Source organism: Centruroides sculpturatus, unplaced genomic scaffold (assembly GCF_000671375.1).
Source record: "Centruroides sculpturatus isolate CEXI.00-Female unplaced genomic scaffold, Cexi_2.0 scaffold2475, whole genome shotgun sequence".
Classification (NCBI taxonomy): Eukaryota; Metazoa; Arthropoda; class Arachnida; order Scorpiones; family Buthidae; genus Centruroides; species Centruroides sculpturatus.
The window spans coordinates 1-19,475 of NW_019386569.1; the positions used below are offsets into that span (position 1 = coordinate 1).

General features: G+C 29.2%; 1 protein-coding gene across 1 annotated transcript; it reads left to right on the forward strand.

Moving 5' to 3' along the window:
• Positions 1–106: 106 nt before the first annotated feature.
• On the forward strand, positions 107–19,165 carry LOC111615327 (cubilin-like; the record flags this gene model as incomplete). Its single annotated transcript, XM_023356755.1, has 6 exons — positions 107–266; positions 3,701–3,882; positions 9,384–9,549; positions 12,325–12,506; positions 13,756–13,921; positions 18,921–19,165. Coding segments are annotated over 6 exons (1,086 nt in total), but the record flags the coding sequence as incomplete, so codon positions are not given.
• Positions 19,166–19,475: the final 310 nt, after the last annotated feature.

A 19,475-nucleotide genomic window follows, 5' to 3' on the forward strand; every position in this document is an offset into this window, starting at 1 on the left:
ACAATACAATATTTTTGTTTTAAATTGTATAAAAAACTACAATACATACAGCTTACTAATAACAATAAAAATAATAGTTTTTTTAGTAATTTTGGTCTACTTATAGATATTTGATGGAGATTCAGAAGGAGCAACTTCTTTGTATAAGATTTGCAATGGAGTTGATTATCCTCATATAATTCTTTCTTCAAAAAATAAATTATATATAAAATTTCGTACAGATGTATCAGAAAGTGGACGTGGTTTTAAGTTTGATTATAAAACAAGTAAGAAAAATTTTTAGCATTTATATTTAATCTTATATTTAATATAATAATGGTGACTGATTTTATTTAAATTTTTAAAAAATGTTAAAAATAAAATCATATAAATTTTTCAGGCATGAGAAAATAGACTTATATATAGAAAATAGTATCTGTCATAATTAAAATAAAGATATGACAGTAAAATTGTTGGAAAATAATTTAAAAGAATTACTAACTTTATATATATACACTATATATACACAAAAAGATTTAAAATTTGAATAATAAAATAATATAAAATAAAATCAAATGTAATACTTTTTTAAAATGTACGTATTTTACTAATAGCAATGGAAATAATATTTTTTGGCAATGTTGGTGTAATTATATGTATTTGGTGGAGACTCAGAAGGAGCAACTTCTTTGTATAAGTTCTGCAACAGAATTGATTATCCTTATATAATTGTTCCTGTAACAGAAATATAAAAAAAATGTATAAAAAAATTTGTTATCAAGAAACTAATTATTGTTAGTCACGCAAAATGGTGTAGACTGACAAAAGAAACATGTTTCAATAACTATGTGACGATATGATCAACAAAATAATTTATTTTGCCTAAAATGTACAGGTTTTTATTTTAGATTCCAACTCCATGGTATTATAAAATAAAATACAGTAATACAGTGCAAACAACATACTGTAAGGTCTCGTTTTATGCGGATTTTTTTAATGCGATTTTGAAGTTGTGCGGTTTGTATTTCATCCAAAAATTTCTTGGACAAACATACATATAGGCTTGTTTAGGAAACCCACGTATAGACAGTCTCCAAAAATCGTAGGATGCTCAAAGCTCACTCCATTTGTTCCACTGACATATAACCTTTATGGATGTAAAGGACAGCTACATCTACCTTAATCACTTTAGTTCCTAGCAATTTTTGATGTAAATGTAATTAAACATAAAAAATACTTAAAACTGAAAAAAAGGAAAGAAATGCATTAATTTTGAAGAAAAAGCTTCAAAGTTTAACTTCCTTTGTCTTGCCCTTCTGTGAAATTTAACACCGATGAGTCAGTTTATACATCTGGATGACCTTGAACACAGCTGGAGTTGGATTTCCTGGGGCATTCTCATAAACGTCGCGGGAGGACAAGGGTTTAAAGTAGGGTGAAGCTGGCCGTATATTTTTAAATATTTTTAAAAAATTTGGAGACTTAAAAAACATTCCAAAAATTCAAAAGAAATGTAAAACTATATTACTTTTCAATAAAATAAACTGAATTAAGTTTGAATACAAGTTTATTTTAAGCTTTTATATGAATTTCTTTCATACATTCGAATTAATTCATTAAGCAGCCTATTTCTTTTAATATCTGCAAACTTTTTTTATGCGGTTTTAAGTTAATTTTAACTCGTTGTTTTGGTTTTATGCGATTTTAGAAAATTACGGAACGTATCCCTACTTTTTCAAGGCAAGTAAAGTCTTTTTTTATGCGAATTTTTTTTCATGCGCTTTTCTGTAGAACGTATCCACCGCATAAAACGAGACCTTACAGTATACTGTTTGCGACAATATAAAGAAAAATCGAAAACTATAACTAAAACTTGTGTACTAACTTAAAACTAGAGATAGAAAAAATAGTAGGGAATGGAGGAGATAGGAAATAGAACATAAAAAAGATTGGAATACTTGGGGTTTTCTTTCTTGCTGAACTCTACAATCTCTGGGTGGGATACCACGTTGAACTCTTTTGGAAGGTCTCTCATTGTCATGTTCATTGAAGTTGTTCTTGCACTTAATTGCTACACGATTATTGTAACCACGATAAAACCCGATCCTTTCATCAAAGTCTCTTGCACTTTCCAGCTGTTGCCAAATGTGACCTGGAACACCACCACTCACGTCTGTCCACCTCGAAGTCTGGGCAAAGAACCAGCCTCTTTTTTCTCCTCTTTCACCAGCCTCAGAGCTTCATTCATCTCTGTGTTCTCCGTGGTTCCCAGAATTGGTAATCCCACCCCAAGGGAAAAGGGTTATAAAGGAAAGTTATAGAAGGAAAAGGAAACAAAGAACAAAGAAAACTAAAACTAACTTAAATCAATATTTACAATAAATATGGCATACAGCCACATGCATATACTGATAAAAAAAAAAGATAAATGGCTATTTTTACTTTACTAAATTTGAACATTTTAAAAAGACATAAAATAAATTGAATAAGAACCTAAAAAATATTAAGAACATTGATTTATTTCTAATATTTTGAATCCAAAAATTATAATAAATACCAAAAAAATAGACAGTTTTTTAATAAAGTATAGAACATGTAGTACATATTTTAAAAAATATAAGAATGTTAATGCTAGAATACAGGTGGCTGGATGGTTGAAGCAGTGTATTTCCACAAATGTGTGTGTTTTCAGTAACTAAATTTACCCGTCCTTAGGCTCCAAATTCAAAATGAAACTGAAAGTCTAGAACAGTGTTTTTCAACCTGTGGGTCGCAACCCCCAGGTGGGTTGCAAAGCCATACACGGGGGGTCGCGGGTAAAAGAAAAAGACAAGTGTTTGTAGGTCCTACACTACAATATAAAAAACTACAATTTCAGTGAGAAGGCTGTGCCTGTTTATTTTACAGTACAATTAGTTTTTTGATCGATAATTAAATCTCAACAGAAAGAAAATTAAATTCATACCGGTAGTTTTTAAAATCACTGACATAGTTTTAATATGGCCCTGGGGGGTCGCCAGAATTTTTTAACTTGTAAAGGGGTTGCGTATTCAAGAAGGTTGAAAAACACTGGTCTAGAACATCAGTTATCTATTCAAAATTAAATTATGGTAATAATTTTACTGAAACTTTGCTGAAAATGAGTAAGAATAGAAATATTTTCTGGACATTAAAGCTTGTTTCATAATTTTATTCAATCTAATTATTGAAATGTTTTAAAATTAATTGATAAAATTACTATTTAATTTATTTGTATGTTATGTTTTCTAAATACTTTCAACTTTGTTTCATCTAATAAATGTCATATATTTGTATAATAATGCTTTTTATTTTTATTTTGATAGATAACATCAATAATCTTTTTCAAAAATTAAAAAAAAAAAATATATTAAATTAAAGAAATCACATTATCAGCTCATACTAATGGTGGCTCTTGAAGCATGTCTAGTTGGTTATACCTAATATATAATCTAAAAGTTAAGTTAAAAAACGTAATTAGAAAAAGAGTAAATTAGATAGACGAGTATCAAAATTTAAATCCTAATAGTGTGATATAATGAACTTAAATCTTTAGCAGATTTAATAATTTAATACTTGTTATTCCAAAAGTCAGAATTTTTTAAAAATAAATATTTAAAAATTTTTTACAATTTTATTAATAAAATATTTTTATTATCAAAAAATGTAGACTACTGCTAAAACAATAGTTCTTTTTTTTTAGATTGCCACAATACATTAACAGGACATAGAGGAGTAATTGAAAGTCCTAATTTTCCAAGTCCTTATCCTCATAATTATAACTGTAGTTGGACAATTGAAGCCCCACTAGGAAATAATGTTTCTATTGCTTTTTCACATTTAATATTAGAATCACATACTGATTGTCATTTTGACTACGTAGAGGTAAGATTGATAACTCTCTATAATTATTTTTAGACTGTTTATTATAGCCTGTAATTAAAAATATTTATGTTAAATTTAATTTCAAATATAGTTTGAAAATATTAGCTTTCTCTAAATGTTTTGTCTAAATGTTTTAATGTGTAAGGAATATAATTTAAATATAAAGTGCAAAAAATAATTTGGAAGTATCAATATAATAATAAATTAAGAAAGAGTATTTAAAAGTATAATAATATATATAAAAAGTAAAGTTGTAAAGATGTAAGACATAAAATTTTAAAGTAAACTAGCCAATATAGTTGAGTAATAAAGCAAATAATACATCTTTAACAGTGTTTGACTGAGGATAGGCAAATAATTTTGAATTAGTTAATGGTTTGTCTTCAGACAAAGTAGAATGGAAGAGGAATGCAGGATAGGAAAGTTAAGATATTTGAGATATCGTAAACAATCAAGGGGAGGTAGAGTATAATGGTGAAAGATGTAAAAGATTAAGGAGAAACTACCAGATAAGGAAGACGATTCCCAAACTGTTACTCACTGTTAAATATATGCTTTGTTTGCTTTATTAAATTTATATGTGTTCCTTACAAATTCAAAATCAATGTCATTTTCTGTTTAACACGTGTTTATGTCACAAAGACTTACAAGATTTTTCAAAACAGTTTTATCTTATCTATTATTCATGTTACATATTTTGGCAATTTACATAATCTTTTTCAGACTATAACAAATAAATATGCAAATACAATAATTACAATAAACCTTAATAAATATACATATTGTTAATAAATTTTATAAGAAAATTACTGCGTATTGCTAACATGCTATAATTTCTATAATACTGTGAAAGTTCACACGAAATTAAAATTACCACAAAGGCAGACAGGATATGGTAAAAATAATAAATGATATGTTTTTACAAATAAACAATTTCGTGTATATATACAGATTTTTCATTTGGGAATTTCAACTTCACGATACATTACAATCATATGCGAATTTACTGCTAGGACAATAGTTCGTTAGATCAAAATGTGCGGTACTGATCCCGATCGGTATAATATGAAGCCTGACCTTAAAACTAATCTTATACACTAACTTAACAATAATGGAAGAAAAGGATAGAAACAAGAGGACGAAGGAAGAATATATATAATAGAAACAGAAATACCCGGGATTTTGTTAGCGTATTTGCACTGTGTGTGCTATTGGGTGGGATACTACATGATAATATCCAAAAATTTGACTCGTTTTCTTCTTATTCTATACTTAAGTTTGTTTTTTTTTCACTTTTGTCAATTCTCCCTTAAAACAGGAACCTTTCTCTTAATGTACTTCCGAGATCTCCGGTCGTTACTAATGTGACCCAGAGCGTTCTCTCTTCTCATCTGTACACTTTGCAGTTCCGCAAGAGAAGGCTTTGTCCCTTGTTTGTTTGTCCTCAGGGTCCTGCTCACTTCTTTGTTCCTCCATTTCTCAGAACTGGTCATCCCACCCAAGGGACAGGGATTAAGATAAGAAAGTTCTAGAAGGAAATAGAACAATAGGACAAAGGGTAGAAAGAAAAGACTAAACTAAATTTAAATTAATATGTACAAAAATATAGCGTACAGTTACAATACCACATTATACTAAAATTCTAAAACCATTTTTGAACCAAAATCTCCTATTTTTTGAAACTATCTATACTATGCAGTCTAATAAAAACATTCCAAATAGGGATATCCCAATACTGTCAATACTGATACCATATCGCTACATTTCTTCGATACTGATTCGATTCTTCAATATTGTACTTAATACATTTGGTCCAATACTGACACCGGTATTGATACTTTTTCTCATGTATCAGATCTGGTATTGCTACATTTTTCACAAGCAACTAAAGTCTGTCTGAAACTGGATTTTGCAGCTGAATCAGAAACTGAAATAGAATTATACACTATTTTCGGTTAAGTTAGACTTATATAAAACATATTAATGACCAAAAATTAATAAATGAATTAGGTCAAATTTTATTTCCAGAATGTACATATGCTAATTCTGTTACTTATTTCTTTATTTGTACACCAATTGATTTTGGTACATATATTCTTATATATTCTATTCCAAATTTCAATTGTCTAGAACTTCAGCAATCCAAGTAACTATGCTAGCATTTGACACATTGTTTATTATTCTTTCTCTAATATAAATTCATTTTGAATCACACTGTCTTAGTGATTCCTCCTCAGTATTACATCTAAAAATAATAAAATACTTTTAAAAAATAAAGATAAATACAATTCTGGTTCTTCTAAAGTAAAAACGTGATTGCTCACAATTATTCATGTAACAAATGCATTCTCAAGTGATGTTTTAAAGAGTTTACATTCACCTATTAGTGGGATACGTCTAACGACTACAGTATATTTTAACTATATATTGGTGAGATACTTCTGATATTTATTGTATTTGTATAGTCATATATACAACTAACACATCTATCAAGTGGTATTCACAGGCTTTGACAATTAACCTCTGGTGAAATACTTCTGATGACTATAGGACTTATAATCAGACATATATTTAACATATCCACAAGAATTTTCAACAGTATTAATATTTAACTGCTGGTAATGGCTATATTACAATATATATGCTATTATAATAAATATGCTTAATAAAAATCATTAAGTAATAATTAATACACTTAGTTCTGATTAGTATTTATAAATAAATATTTCATTAAATATTATGTAGTACTTTTGTTTGTTAATCAACTTGGACCACCAGTGATGTTTAAAATGAACTACAATTTGTGTATACTTGTTTGAACTGACATTTGTAAAATTTGAATACAATAAAGAACTTTCAATGTAAAGACATTGTTTTACCTCTTCTTCAACAATTTCTTATCCACTCCTATCCCAATAGTATCCACAGAACCCATTAACAGGAATGTACATCTGGGACTTCTTTTGTGTACTGTACATAAGATATTATATGAGTGTAAACTGAAGTACTGACTGACGTGCTGACTCCTGAAGCAGGTAGCTAGAATTCAATTCTCCAGGTAAGCAATAAAGTATTAATTTCTGCTCTGGGTCAACTTAGCCTTCATTCTAATGAGAACAGTACTTTCTCAGCAGTAAAAACAACTGGAAGGCAATGCAACAGACTGAACAGCAACAGCTGGCAAGATTTTATGTTTTTATACCCTCAGCCAATACTCTCTGGTATTGATACTTTAAGATTGATACTGATCTGATACTGGTATTGACACTTTAAAACTACTCATGATGCTGGTATTGATACTTTTGTGGTATCAGGACATCCGTAATCCCGAAACCTGATATTTTAGTAATATGCCAAACAACTGCCAGATTAAAGTGGCAAGAGTAGCCTGATTTAATCCAGAAGTCATTTGGCATATTTCTATGCAGTCTCTTCTGTGTAAAACGTTTTGGTCCAATACAACAGCTTAAGGTGATTATACATTTATTTGGGAGTGTTTTTATTTATGTATTTAATATATTTATCTAAAACCTATTAACATTTACACAATTAATAGATACAATACATATGATACCAATCTGTTATTAAGGTAATTTATATACATATATTCAAGATATTTTTGTTTAAATACTTTTTCCCCTCTTTCACAATAATTTTTACTGATTTTTCAAATTTGTTAAGGAAGATTTGTTCATATTGAGGAATAAGTTGGTGTTCTTATTTAATTTGATTTTAAGTTAAGAAAATTTATTTTAAAATAAAATTTAAAATATTATGAATTTAATTTTTCATTAAAATTTTTGAAAAAGTTAATTAAAAAATTTTGTTTGTGAATTTTGTAAATAGGTAAAGTTTCTTTTAACATTAATTTTAATTCTATGAAAGAAATTGTGAAATAAAGATTATTTTACAAAGTAACAAACTAATTGTTATATTTTTTTGAGTGCACAGATTTATTTATGGTTTAACAGATAAGATTGTTATAAACAATATGTAAATGGAAAATATATAAAATTATAAGTGTTTTTCAATGATCTTTGTATAAAAAGACTAGACAATAGACTAACAATGTTAATATTCAACTACATTAAAATTCAATTTATGAAGGTGAATCAGAAAATAAAGGCAATTTCCTTATAACAACTGTATTTCCACTGATGGAGAACAAATGCACATGTCACTTTTCTACATAGTCCCCCTGCACAGCAATGCACTTCTGGTATCAATCAATGAGCTTCTTAATTTCTTCTAAAAAGAAGCTTTTTAGTTACTCATTAAGCCACATCTGCACTGCTTGCTGAACCTCACAGTCTGAGCTGAACCTGCAATCACATAATGTCTCCTTCAAGAGGTTGAAGACATGGTAATCACATGGTACTAGATTGGGACTATAAGGAGGACACAGAAGCAATTCAAATTCAAACTGTTGTGCAGTCTGTACCATTTGTGTTGCTGTATGTGGTTGTCATTGTTGTGGAGCAGTAGCACTTCTTTGGACCAGCAGTCTGTGTCATTTTTGATGAATTGGTCTTGCAGCAAAGCACAAGACCAATACATTGCACTGTTTACAGTTTCATCATATACCTGGAATGCCATCAGAATATTAGAGAGCATTAGCTTTAGTTTTTTGCAGGATGGTTGTTTGAATTTCTTGCAAACAGGGTAGGACAGATGTTTCTACTCCATGTTTTGCCTCTTGCTTGCCAGTTTTTATTGGTGTACCCATATCTCATCACCTGTCATTTGTTCCAAGGTACTGGGATCTTCATAGCATTGGAGAAACCAAGTTGCAAAATCTACATGCTGCTGCCTATGCTGAGTTGTAAGATGTTTGGGCCCTGCTGTACACAAACTTTATGGTATACCAAGTCATCTTGCACTATGGCTTGTACAGATTCATAATATGTCCATGATTTTTGTTATTTTTGCTAACATTGGTTGTCAGTCTTCTATGATCAAGGAATTTGCCTTCTGTAAGTGTTGCTTCATGTGTGATATTGATGGGTGATCATGTTGGCTTTCATCCATCACACTTATTCTTCTCTTTTTAAAGTGTGCCTTATCCACTCATAGATGCATGTTGTGTGTGCAATACTGTGCCAACATCCAGTGATGGATTTCTGCAGGTTTAACCCCCTCTGCTCACAGAATGGCATGTTGTTCCTCAATGGTGCAATCACTTAGTGGAACATCCATACTTCCAACATCGTTGCTTGCTGCAATTTGACTAAATGATGGAATGCTGGGTGGGACTAGCTACCCTTCAGCCCATGTGCAGACATGGTGTTGCATGTCAGTGTCAATTTCTTATATTTACTGAGTACTTTCAAAATTGACTTTACTTTTTGATTCACCCTTGTATTTACTCCTTTTATTTTTAATGTATTAAGGATATTTAAAATAAAAAGTTTACTATAAATAATTTCAGTCAGTATTTTTAAATTAATTAATCATTTAAAATTAATCATTTTAAAAACTTTTTTCAATTATTTTTTGTTTAGATTTTAGAAAAATTGCGTGATGATACTGAGGTACAAATTCAGAAATACTGTGGATTATTTACGACTTTACCTTCATTAACATCATCATCACATATAGTTATTGTACGATTTAAAAGTGATTACAGTATTTCTTATGATGGATTTCGACTAGAGTGGAAAGTTGAAGGTAATATAAAATATACAGTAAATCTTCAATTAAATAGATTTCAGATCTAACAGACAAAAAATTTGTCTAGTAGGAAAAATTAAAAACTCTTTTTTGTTTGCAAATAGTGCATGCTAAAAAGATTTGAACAATGAGTCAATGAGTATAAATTACTCAATAAACATTATCATATTATTTTATTTATATTTATACATCATAATATGTTGTAACTTATCTTGCACATTTTAAGTTCATTATAAATACATCTTTTTAAAAACATATTCAATTGAACAGACTTTTGGTAATAATATATATTCTTTTCCCCAATTGGTTTCTTAAATTGAGTGTTTACTGTATTAGTATTTGTAATTTTTTATTTAATATTTAAAACAAATTATAATATGTATTCAAATAAATATATCTTTCTTTTTAAGTCTAATTATATAATTGAAGTGTACATATTTTTAAAATTCTGATGATGCTTTTCTTGCAATTAAACCATAAGAAGAAAGTTTCCTTTGTATAATTTATTGCTTAATGGAAAAGTAATTGTATATCCTTTTGTATTGTGTTCTTTGTAATTATAAAGATTGGAAGCATGATTAAATCAGTAGTGGAAAATTACTAGTATAGTATGTGGAGAAAAAAATTGCAACAAATTCAATGCATCTTTACATGTTTATTTATAAATTAAATCACAAAATTCATTCAAAACCATAAACTACAAGTTTGACAATTGTGATTAGTTATATACAGTAGAGCGTCGTTTATCTGAATCAATTGGGGACTGGGGTTGTTCGGAAAATCGATATTTTGGATAACCGATTATGTACGAAAAATATATTAATCTATCCTATGTTGAAATTTTTCTCCGTTGCGTGTTGCTTTGCATTGAATTTTTGTCGATGTTAAGCCTAATGTAAACTTTTTATAATAATAATCGTGACTATTGTATCGTTAAAAATTATTTCTTTATTTTGTACAAACAAAATAAATATATTGAAAAATATAAAAACAATAAAAACTTATACTTTAGAAGTTAATTTAGTATCAAAAATGTAAAATATTTGAGTAGCCCAAGACGTAGCCAAAGATTGCAGCACCACAGCACTGGCAAAAATTTAAAATTGCCGACTGGAATTCTTTCGGATAAACGACGCTCTACTGTATATATATACATACATACGTACTTATAGGCATATATATATATACATACTTTGCTTTACCTTGGCATGGATAGTATATTATGTATATATATAATATACCATCCATGCCAAGGTAAAGCAATGGCAGGCTACATAATGGATGATTATAGACCAAGGACTATAAAGTTGTCCCCAGTTGGTGCTGTAAGTGACTGTGGATGTTATATCTAAAATTAAATATTTTTGGAAAGGGAGGATTGGATGGAGGTCTGGGTAGCATAATTGGCAATGCATTTGCATAGTAAGTGGGAGTTGTGGATTCATGTCCCACACCAGGCTGATTCTTTTCTTCCAGAATATTCTAAATTATTTAATAAATATTAATTTAAATATAATTATTAAATTTAATAAGAGATGACACCTAATACCTACCTCTAGTAACAAATTACTTAAAATTTAATTATTAATAGTAGTGAAAAGTAGCTCAATACATTACAGCAATTGTTTGGCTTGTAGACCTTAGCAGGCACTGAAATACACCAGGTCTTAAAGTGGGGTAAGAGAAAACAAATGAGGACCTCACATACAACACACTTCAATAAAAAAACACTCGATTTTATGTCAGATTATGCTAGCGTACTACATGTGGTTGTGGCCACGTTGGCCATGAGATGATAGCTGATTATACAAAGGTAATTAATATCCGATTATTACAAACGACTGGCCCGTTATTCACAAGTACAGATAATAAGAAAATTACAATCTATTACAAGGAGGAATCCAAATCGTTGGTCTGCCTGAGCAATATTCTGCATAAGGCCATATCCTTGATGATCGATAACAATAGAGAGGTGATGACCACTTGGGAAAAATGTTATTAACCTTGAATTAATGTATCACCAGTTACTAATAAGCGAAGTTCCTTTGTCTAAACTTCAAATTTACGTTCCTTGTATCTTAAATGCTCCAATGGAATTCGATTTCTTTCTTCTTCCAATACAATTAATCCTGACAGTCTATTGTTAGCAGGTGGTGACCCCTTACCTCCCTTCTCATCCCTTGTCTTCTTTTGTTTTCTCTCGTGAAGGACAGTCCACGAAGGTCCCAAGGAAAAAAAGGTGAATACCTGTTGTGGGGTCACTCCTTTTATATCCTTCTATGTTTGATTCTCCAGCCTCCCCTATCACGCAGCCACCTCAACAGCCAATCAGCAGTCCACCGACTACTGCCAAAAGGTGGTGGGTGACCGGAAGGGAAAATGACAACGATGCGTTACAAAAATAGTAAAACTCGACACAAATAAATAATAAAATACAGCAATAATAAAGAAAAAAAATAAGTTACAATATAAAACAAGTGCCTAACACTACAGGTTCTGATTAATAACATTGGGTTTTGAGATGTTTGTGTATGTCTGACTGTTTCTATAAAAATTACAAATTTTTCTCCTTTAAACAAAAGGAATGAAAATTACTAACCGTATAAATCTTGGCTAGTCTCTCCAAGAGGAATTAATAGTTGAATTGATAAAATAAACAGATTCATAAAAGAAAGCAGTAGTTTTATATTTGATTTTAATATTTGTTGTAATTTAGTTATTATAATAGCATATACTGTAAACAAATTTTTATAAAACAAATATGAATTTTAGGTTGTGGTGGTGAACTTACCAGGTGGTCAGATACTATTACAACTCCAAATTATCCTGCTTATTATCCTTTAAATATTTCATGCATATGGTATATATCTGTACCTATAGATAAAAGAATTTCAATCCAAATACAACACCTTGAGTTAGAAGGAGCACATGATTGCCTTTATGATTACCTAAAGGTAAAAAAATTTACTGTTTACCTTAATTAATAGAAATAATAATACTAATTATTTAAAAATTAATTGTTACAATGTGTAATTAAAAAAGCTATTAAATAGTTTTTAATGTACAGTCATACCCCGACTTACGTGAACCTGGAGTTACGCGATTTTCAAATCTCGTCGATTCGTCTTTTGTTTGAGCGCCATGCAACCCTTGATTACTCACTCCCTCCACACTATTGTTCAGCTTACATGTTCGGATGTGTCGCGCAGAATCCATACATAGCTACAATTTATTTTGTGTTATTTATTTCTGTGTTTGTTATATCTACGGAGACTTGAAAGACTCTACTATATCATCCAAATGAAGTAGAACTAATTCTTCTGCATCAAACAAGAAAAGAAAAACTTTATCTTTGGAATGTAAAGTTAACATTGGGTATGTTCGTAAAGTCGAACGAGTTAAGCGAGAATGAAGTCATCGTTATTCCTATTTCGTTAGACTTTTCGAACGATTCGTTACTAACGCGTTTAACTCGTTTGACTTTACGAACGTACCCATTATTAAAGACTTCGATACAAAAATGAAAATTTGTGAATTGGCAAAGAAGTTTGATCTACCGGAATTGTCGGTCAGAACAATTATAAAAGGCAAAGAAAAAATTCTCGAAGTTGTGAAAAATGCTCAATCTTTAAATTCAAGCATCATTCGTAAAATATCACAGTATTATCACTGAGATGGAAACAATGTTAAAATTATGGCGTAATAATCAAGTAAATGTGAAAAATTGTAAAATAACATAGGCCTAATTTGTTATACATATGTATTATCTAAGATTTTATTAAACATTTTTTTTAAAATTATTGTTTTCTTTAGTCACTGGCCCCAATTAAAAATTATTTGTATGTATTTATATGTGAAATTATACCTGGACTTACGTGAATTTGACTTACGTGGTTACCGCTCGGTCCCACCTATCGCGTAAGTTTGGGGTATTACTGTATTCATCAGGAAAGCTTTTAAATTATATAATCCAAATTATTTTCAAAACAAAATATGATTTTTAAGTTTTTGTTCTGATAAAAGCATTTTATGTTGAATTGTGATTTCTTTAAAATCATACAATAGTATTTGGGACCTTAATTTAAAATAATTTTTATAGTTCCACATTTAATTTACTAATAAACAAGTTTAATAAATTTTTAAATGTTATAATAATAATAAAAAATCTTAAAATATTTAATTTTGAAAATTTTTGAATTTTAGATATACGGTGGTAGTGATTTATCTGCACCACTCTTGTTACAACTATGTGATACTCAGAATAATAAAACCATTCATTCTCAAGGCAATCATATGACTTTGCACTTTTCTAGTGATTATACTATTAATGGCAAAGGATTTATTGCCCATTATCAAGCAATTGATGGTGGTACGTATACATATAAAACTTTACTCATTAGAATAAGTTCAATTTTTAAATTAATTTTAAATTTAATTATAAATTTTTAATAAGTGGAATATAATAGAAGTTTAGTGTTAAATGTAGAATTATAGTGTTATAATTAAAGTTTCAAAATATATTTAATAATAATATATGTTATGCTAATTTCTATAATTTTACATTATATTTTATTTTATATTCAACAAAATTAGAGTAATTATATAATTTGTAAAAACAATGCATAAAATAGTTGTCATAAAAATACATTATAATAAAAAATAACTAATATAAAACATTGAAATTTTTAAAAATCTTTGTCATAAGTTGATTTTCATATAGGCTTGACTATTTATCCAAAATAAAGTGTTTTATTATTATTATGGGTTTAATGGGTTATATACTCAATTGACACTAGCTGCTGTGTATTATGCTGGACCAGAGTCAAGGCATAGCAACTATAACGAGACAAAAATTAAATAAGTGTGTCAGTGTGTATGTCTGTATTCAGGAATTTCCTAACAATATGACATATATTCAGTATAGCGGCCTTCTGTAGTGTGATGTATGTGTTTCTATTCAATTGTAATGTTCCTAGGCTTTTGTGTAGTGTGTGAACGATTGCTTAATAGTGTCTATATTTTTCATATGTTGTGCTGTTGAAGAATTAAGGGAGTTAGTAAATTCCAGAAGGGAGTTTATGTTTGTTATGTTTTTTGCATTATTTTTTATAATGCAAAAATAATAAAAACACACAAAACAGACAATGGTGTACAGCCACAATGTTGATATCTACAATATATAGGGCATACAAGGAATGTATTACAATTAATTGTAAAGACAACAATATGTTGGCACAAGCATTAAAAACTTTACAAGAGGTCTGCCAATAATCTGCTGACAAGGACAATGTAGCCATAAATTCTATTCAATCAAGAGAAGGTAATTGTAAAATTTAAAAAGCTTTTATTTTAGCAGTACCTTCTATTTTTGAATGTAACTTGACAATTATAATTTAAGATTATCAAAAATATTTGTTTGTCTCATTTAACTTAAATTTTATTTTAAAAAAACTTCTGTATTTTTAGTTTTATAATATAATAATTTGTGCTTATCCAGTTACATTGGAGTTAGTAGACTATATGGCTTTGCCATCCAAATAATACAAAACGTTTGTTACTTGAATCCACCAAACATTGGAAAAGCTTGATTTTCTAATGCATTGTATATGTATGCCAATTAGACAGGGAAAATTTTTACTCCCTCATTAGTGATGACCTAGGGCCCTTGCATATGTGGGTGGTGATTTCAGGAGAAAACAAGTGCTAACACAGAACCATTTATTTAGTTGAAGGTTATGCTTACATAAATACTATAAATTCTAATAACAGAATAGTCTTGATGTTCCTGTTGGTCTAGATTCAGTTTGGTTGATGTTTTGGTTGGGCAGTCCTGGGACAGCAGTGAGTGGGTTGGAGGTCTGAGTTGATTGAGCTCAGGATTTAGAGAAGTCGATGGCACAGGATGTAGACACAGAAGGAAGCAACGGCCTCAGGGAATGTTTGCACAGAAGTTTTTGTCCTTTCACATGATGGTTTTTATACTTCCTTTCTCCTATTATCTTCTTTTCATTAGTCAGGCTTTCCCTTCCTTGCTTCCCTATTAGTGTCTTACCTCTCTCCAGGTGGAATTCAAGACCAGCTCACATCGCAAGAAAGATCTGTCCAGGATGGTTTATCCAACACCATCCTTTCGACTCTGATCAAAAGTTATCAATAACTAAGACACCTGCATTCATACTTTATCTTGTTATTTCCTTTTGTTGCATTTTAAAATTATAAACAACTCTCCATTTTTCTGTTTCTTTTGTTCACAGTTCTATCTCCTTTTCTTTATTGTATATGAGTGATGATATCAAAGTCCAGTCTCACTGGCTCGACACTTTGGTTATTTGTTTTCTTGTTGCATTAATAATTTATTAGAATTTATTTTAAATCCTTTTAAGTTTGAACTATTTTCGGGACCTCACAATTATCAAGTCTTGGGGTTTTATCTGTCTCCATCTTTAGGATTAAACTCACTATGGACTGTGCTGTGTTACTCCCACTGTCTGAAAAATTTTTGAAAACAAGAAAATATGCTTTAGTAGGCAGAATATTGAAAATGTGCTTTTGTATTTGAAATATGCATTTATAAATCTTGAATTTTAGGTTTGTAGGCTTTCTGAATACAGTTGTCCCTTGATAATCTGACAGGTATGGGACCAAACGTGTGTCAGATTACCAAAAGTGTCCGGATTACCGAAAATAATTACATATTTCACATTGTTTTGCTAGCAGTAACTTACAATATTCTCTACTCCAACTGTTCGAACAGAACTGCTCACATAAAACACACGAAATGTGTGTCATCGAGTAAGAATTGGATGGGGAGATTCACATCGCGACATGCTTCTGTGCAAGCAGACACGTAACGGGGACGGGTACCTTGACGGGAGGTGCGTCGGACTACTGAGCATGTCGGATTAAAAAACGTCGGACTATAGAGGGACAACTGTATTCATTTTTCTATTTACTTTCAAGAATATTAACAAAAACTCAAATGTTTATTTGCAAAAAAATTTAAGCTCTGTTAATAATATAATCTAATACAGTATTGGCATTAGTAATAATAACTCTAAAGAGTTAAAATTTTATATAATTTTTTTTTTAGATTTTAAGATATGGAATAGTGAAATGATTTCAATTAGACATCTTAATTATATACTGTAGTTAGGTAAAAATTAGTTTGTAATTGGTGTAACATTAAAATAATGTAATTATTTGATAAATATATTCATTTTATGCATTGGTGTATGCTTTATATATATAGAATTTTTAATATATTCTATTTATTATACAAATAATATTTTATACAGAGTGACCAGCCACACCTAGGACCCTTTTAAAATGAAGAGAAGGGAGTTTCATCAAAAATTCAAAAAATTTTGATAAATAAATTAGGTATGCTCTATCAAACTGTGATAATTTCAACTTCCAGTATTTTCTGGTAATGGACTATCTAGGCCAAAAAATTAATTTTATTAAACTGAACATGATATTTTTAAATTTAGAATAGGATTAAAATAAAAAAATAATACAAGTTTGTCTATAATATTTTTTCTGAAACACCTCCATCGATCATAAAATGATCTGGAAATTGTGATGCATGGAGAAAAATGACACTGTTAAAATATCTTATGTTACAAAATATTTTAATTAAAATTCCATTGATATAGGCAAAGTATAATAATCATATGTAATTGATGCTGAACTAATAAAATTTATTACTACTACTACACAGTTATTCAAACCTCATTAATTTGAAGTTTAAGGAGGAAAAAAATTTCAACTTTGAGTTATTTTTAACTTTGTGTAATTTGAAACTCTATTTCAAATTAACAAGTTTAATACCCAATTTTTTAAAAATTTTTCTGTGACTGTAAATTTTTCATTATTAAGCCATTTCTCAAGAATCTGTTCACAGAATGATTACAAAGTTGTATACAGTTTGTGATACTTTTGAGTGCATCTCAAGATACCTCCTTATGCCCCAATCATAATGTCAATAACATACTATATCAGTAAAAAGATGTTGATGCACAACTGTAATGACATGGTGTTGTATTAAGAATGGAACCATAGTGCTTGTTAATATTAATTATTTATATTCACATGGAATATAACAGAAAAGGGACCTATCAAAGGATGGAATGTACTGTACACAGGAAAATGGGTTTGAGTAAAAATACCAACAATTTCGACTTAAGGAGACTGTATTATATGAAAAACTCTATATACTATGCTAGGGACCTGTAAACAGCTTCAAGTTAATGTAGTTAAACTTAGCAAGGTTTTACTGTAATTTGTTTGTGTAAACTCTTTTGGTGTATTCTATTTAGAATTTTAAGTGTTGTTCAAATTGAGCACTGTTTTTACAAATGCAAGCATATACTCTGTTTGAAAAAATTTGTTGCTCAAAGAATTTCATAGGGCATGGCTACATAGATCACTATGACATCTTTGATAGGTGTGCAACTAAAAATGAAAACTTATTTGAAATGAAAATGTAAACACAAAGTGTAATGCTTATGTTTGTTGACACTGAATATCAATTCATTAAATAAACAAAAATCCAGCACACACAAACTAAATAAATTCAAAAACAAAAATTTTCAATTACTTTCAGCAATCACATTCAGGTTTACATCAAATTAACAATATAGAACAACATATAGAATAAAATTTACAAATGTAAATTATGTAAAATATTGATCCAATTGATCATTGCCACATATATGGTAGAGTTTATTCACAAATCCAATAAAATTTTTTTTATATAACTTTAAACAATGATTTACATTCTGATGATAATGTGTTGGCTTTTTTGTAGTTGACAGTCCCTTCTGTTTTGTTGACTTTATGTCTCTTCATTCTCATTACTCATATAGGCTGCTACAACTGTTGTAGTAAACCCTTTTCTAACTTACTTCTCATGTTTTTTCTTTTATATTAATATGACACTGAATATTTAACCAGCTGATAAATATTACAATGAAACAACTTGTAATAAGGTTTTGTCAAGAAGAGTTTATTCTCACTTTCAAAATCATTTTATGATCAATGAAGATGTTTTCAGAAAAAAATGTTTAAGACAAAATTGTTTTATTTTTTGAATTTAAACCAATTCTAAATTTAAAAATATGTTTGATTTAATAAAATTGACTTTTAACCTGAATAGCTCATTACCAGCCAATCTCAGAAGTTGCAAATATCACCATTCAATAGAGCATATTTCATTTACTCATAGAAATTTTTAGGACTTTTGATGAAATTTGCTTCCCTTCATTTTAAAAGGTGATGTACAGTACAAGTGGTCTGGGCCACCCTGTACAGAAGTAACATATATTCTTTAATTAAAAATAAATTTTTAAATTTTCTTATTTAAATAGGTTGTGGTGGTTTATATAAAGCATCTTCTGGGAATATAGTTTCGCCAAATTATCCTCAAAATTACGATGTTTCTGATGATTGTTCATGGTTAATAGAAGTTGACAAAAACTATTTGATTGAATTTACTTTTACAGAGTTTAATATGCCATCAAGCACAAATTGTTCAGGAAGTTACTTAGCTGTAAGTAAACTTCATAGTCACTGTAAATCAATACTGTTTGAAAAATAGGTATTAAATTTTTATTTATAATAATCTTGTATGCCAGGAAAACATTTGAAAATTCACAGACATAAATAAAATTTTTTCTTTTAGTCTTTTATTTAGTCTTTCACTGATAACATACAAAATACCTATTTGGACAAAATTAAATTTTGTTTTTTTTTGTTCTATGCAACACACAGAAAATAAAACAGAAAATTGAACAAAAAAATTAATTCTGGCTATTTGTTTGATATTTGAATTAATTATTGAGTTGGTTGCATATGTTATTAAAAAATTAATCAAAATTCACTTACCTTGGCATTACTCTAGAAAATTTTAATGATGTTTAAAA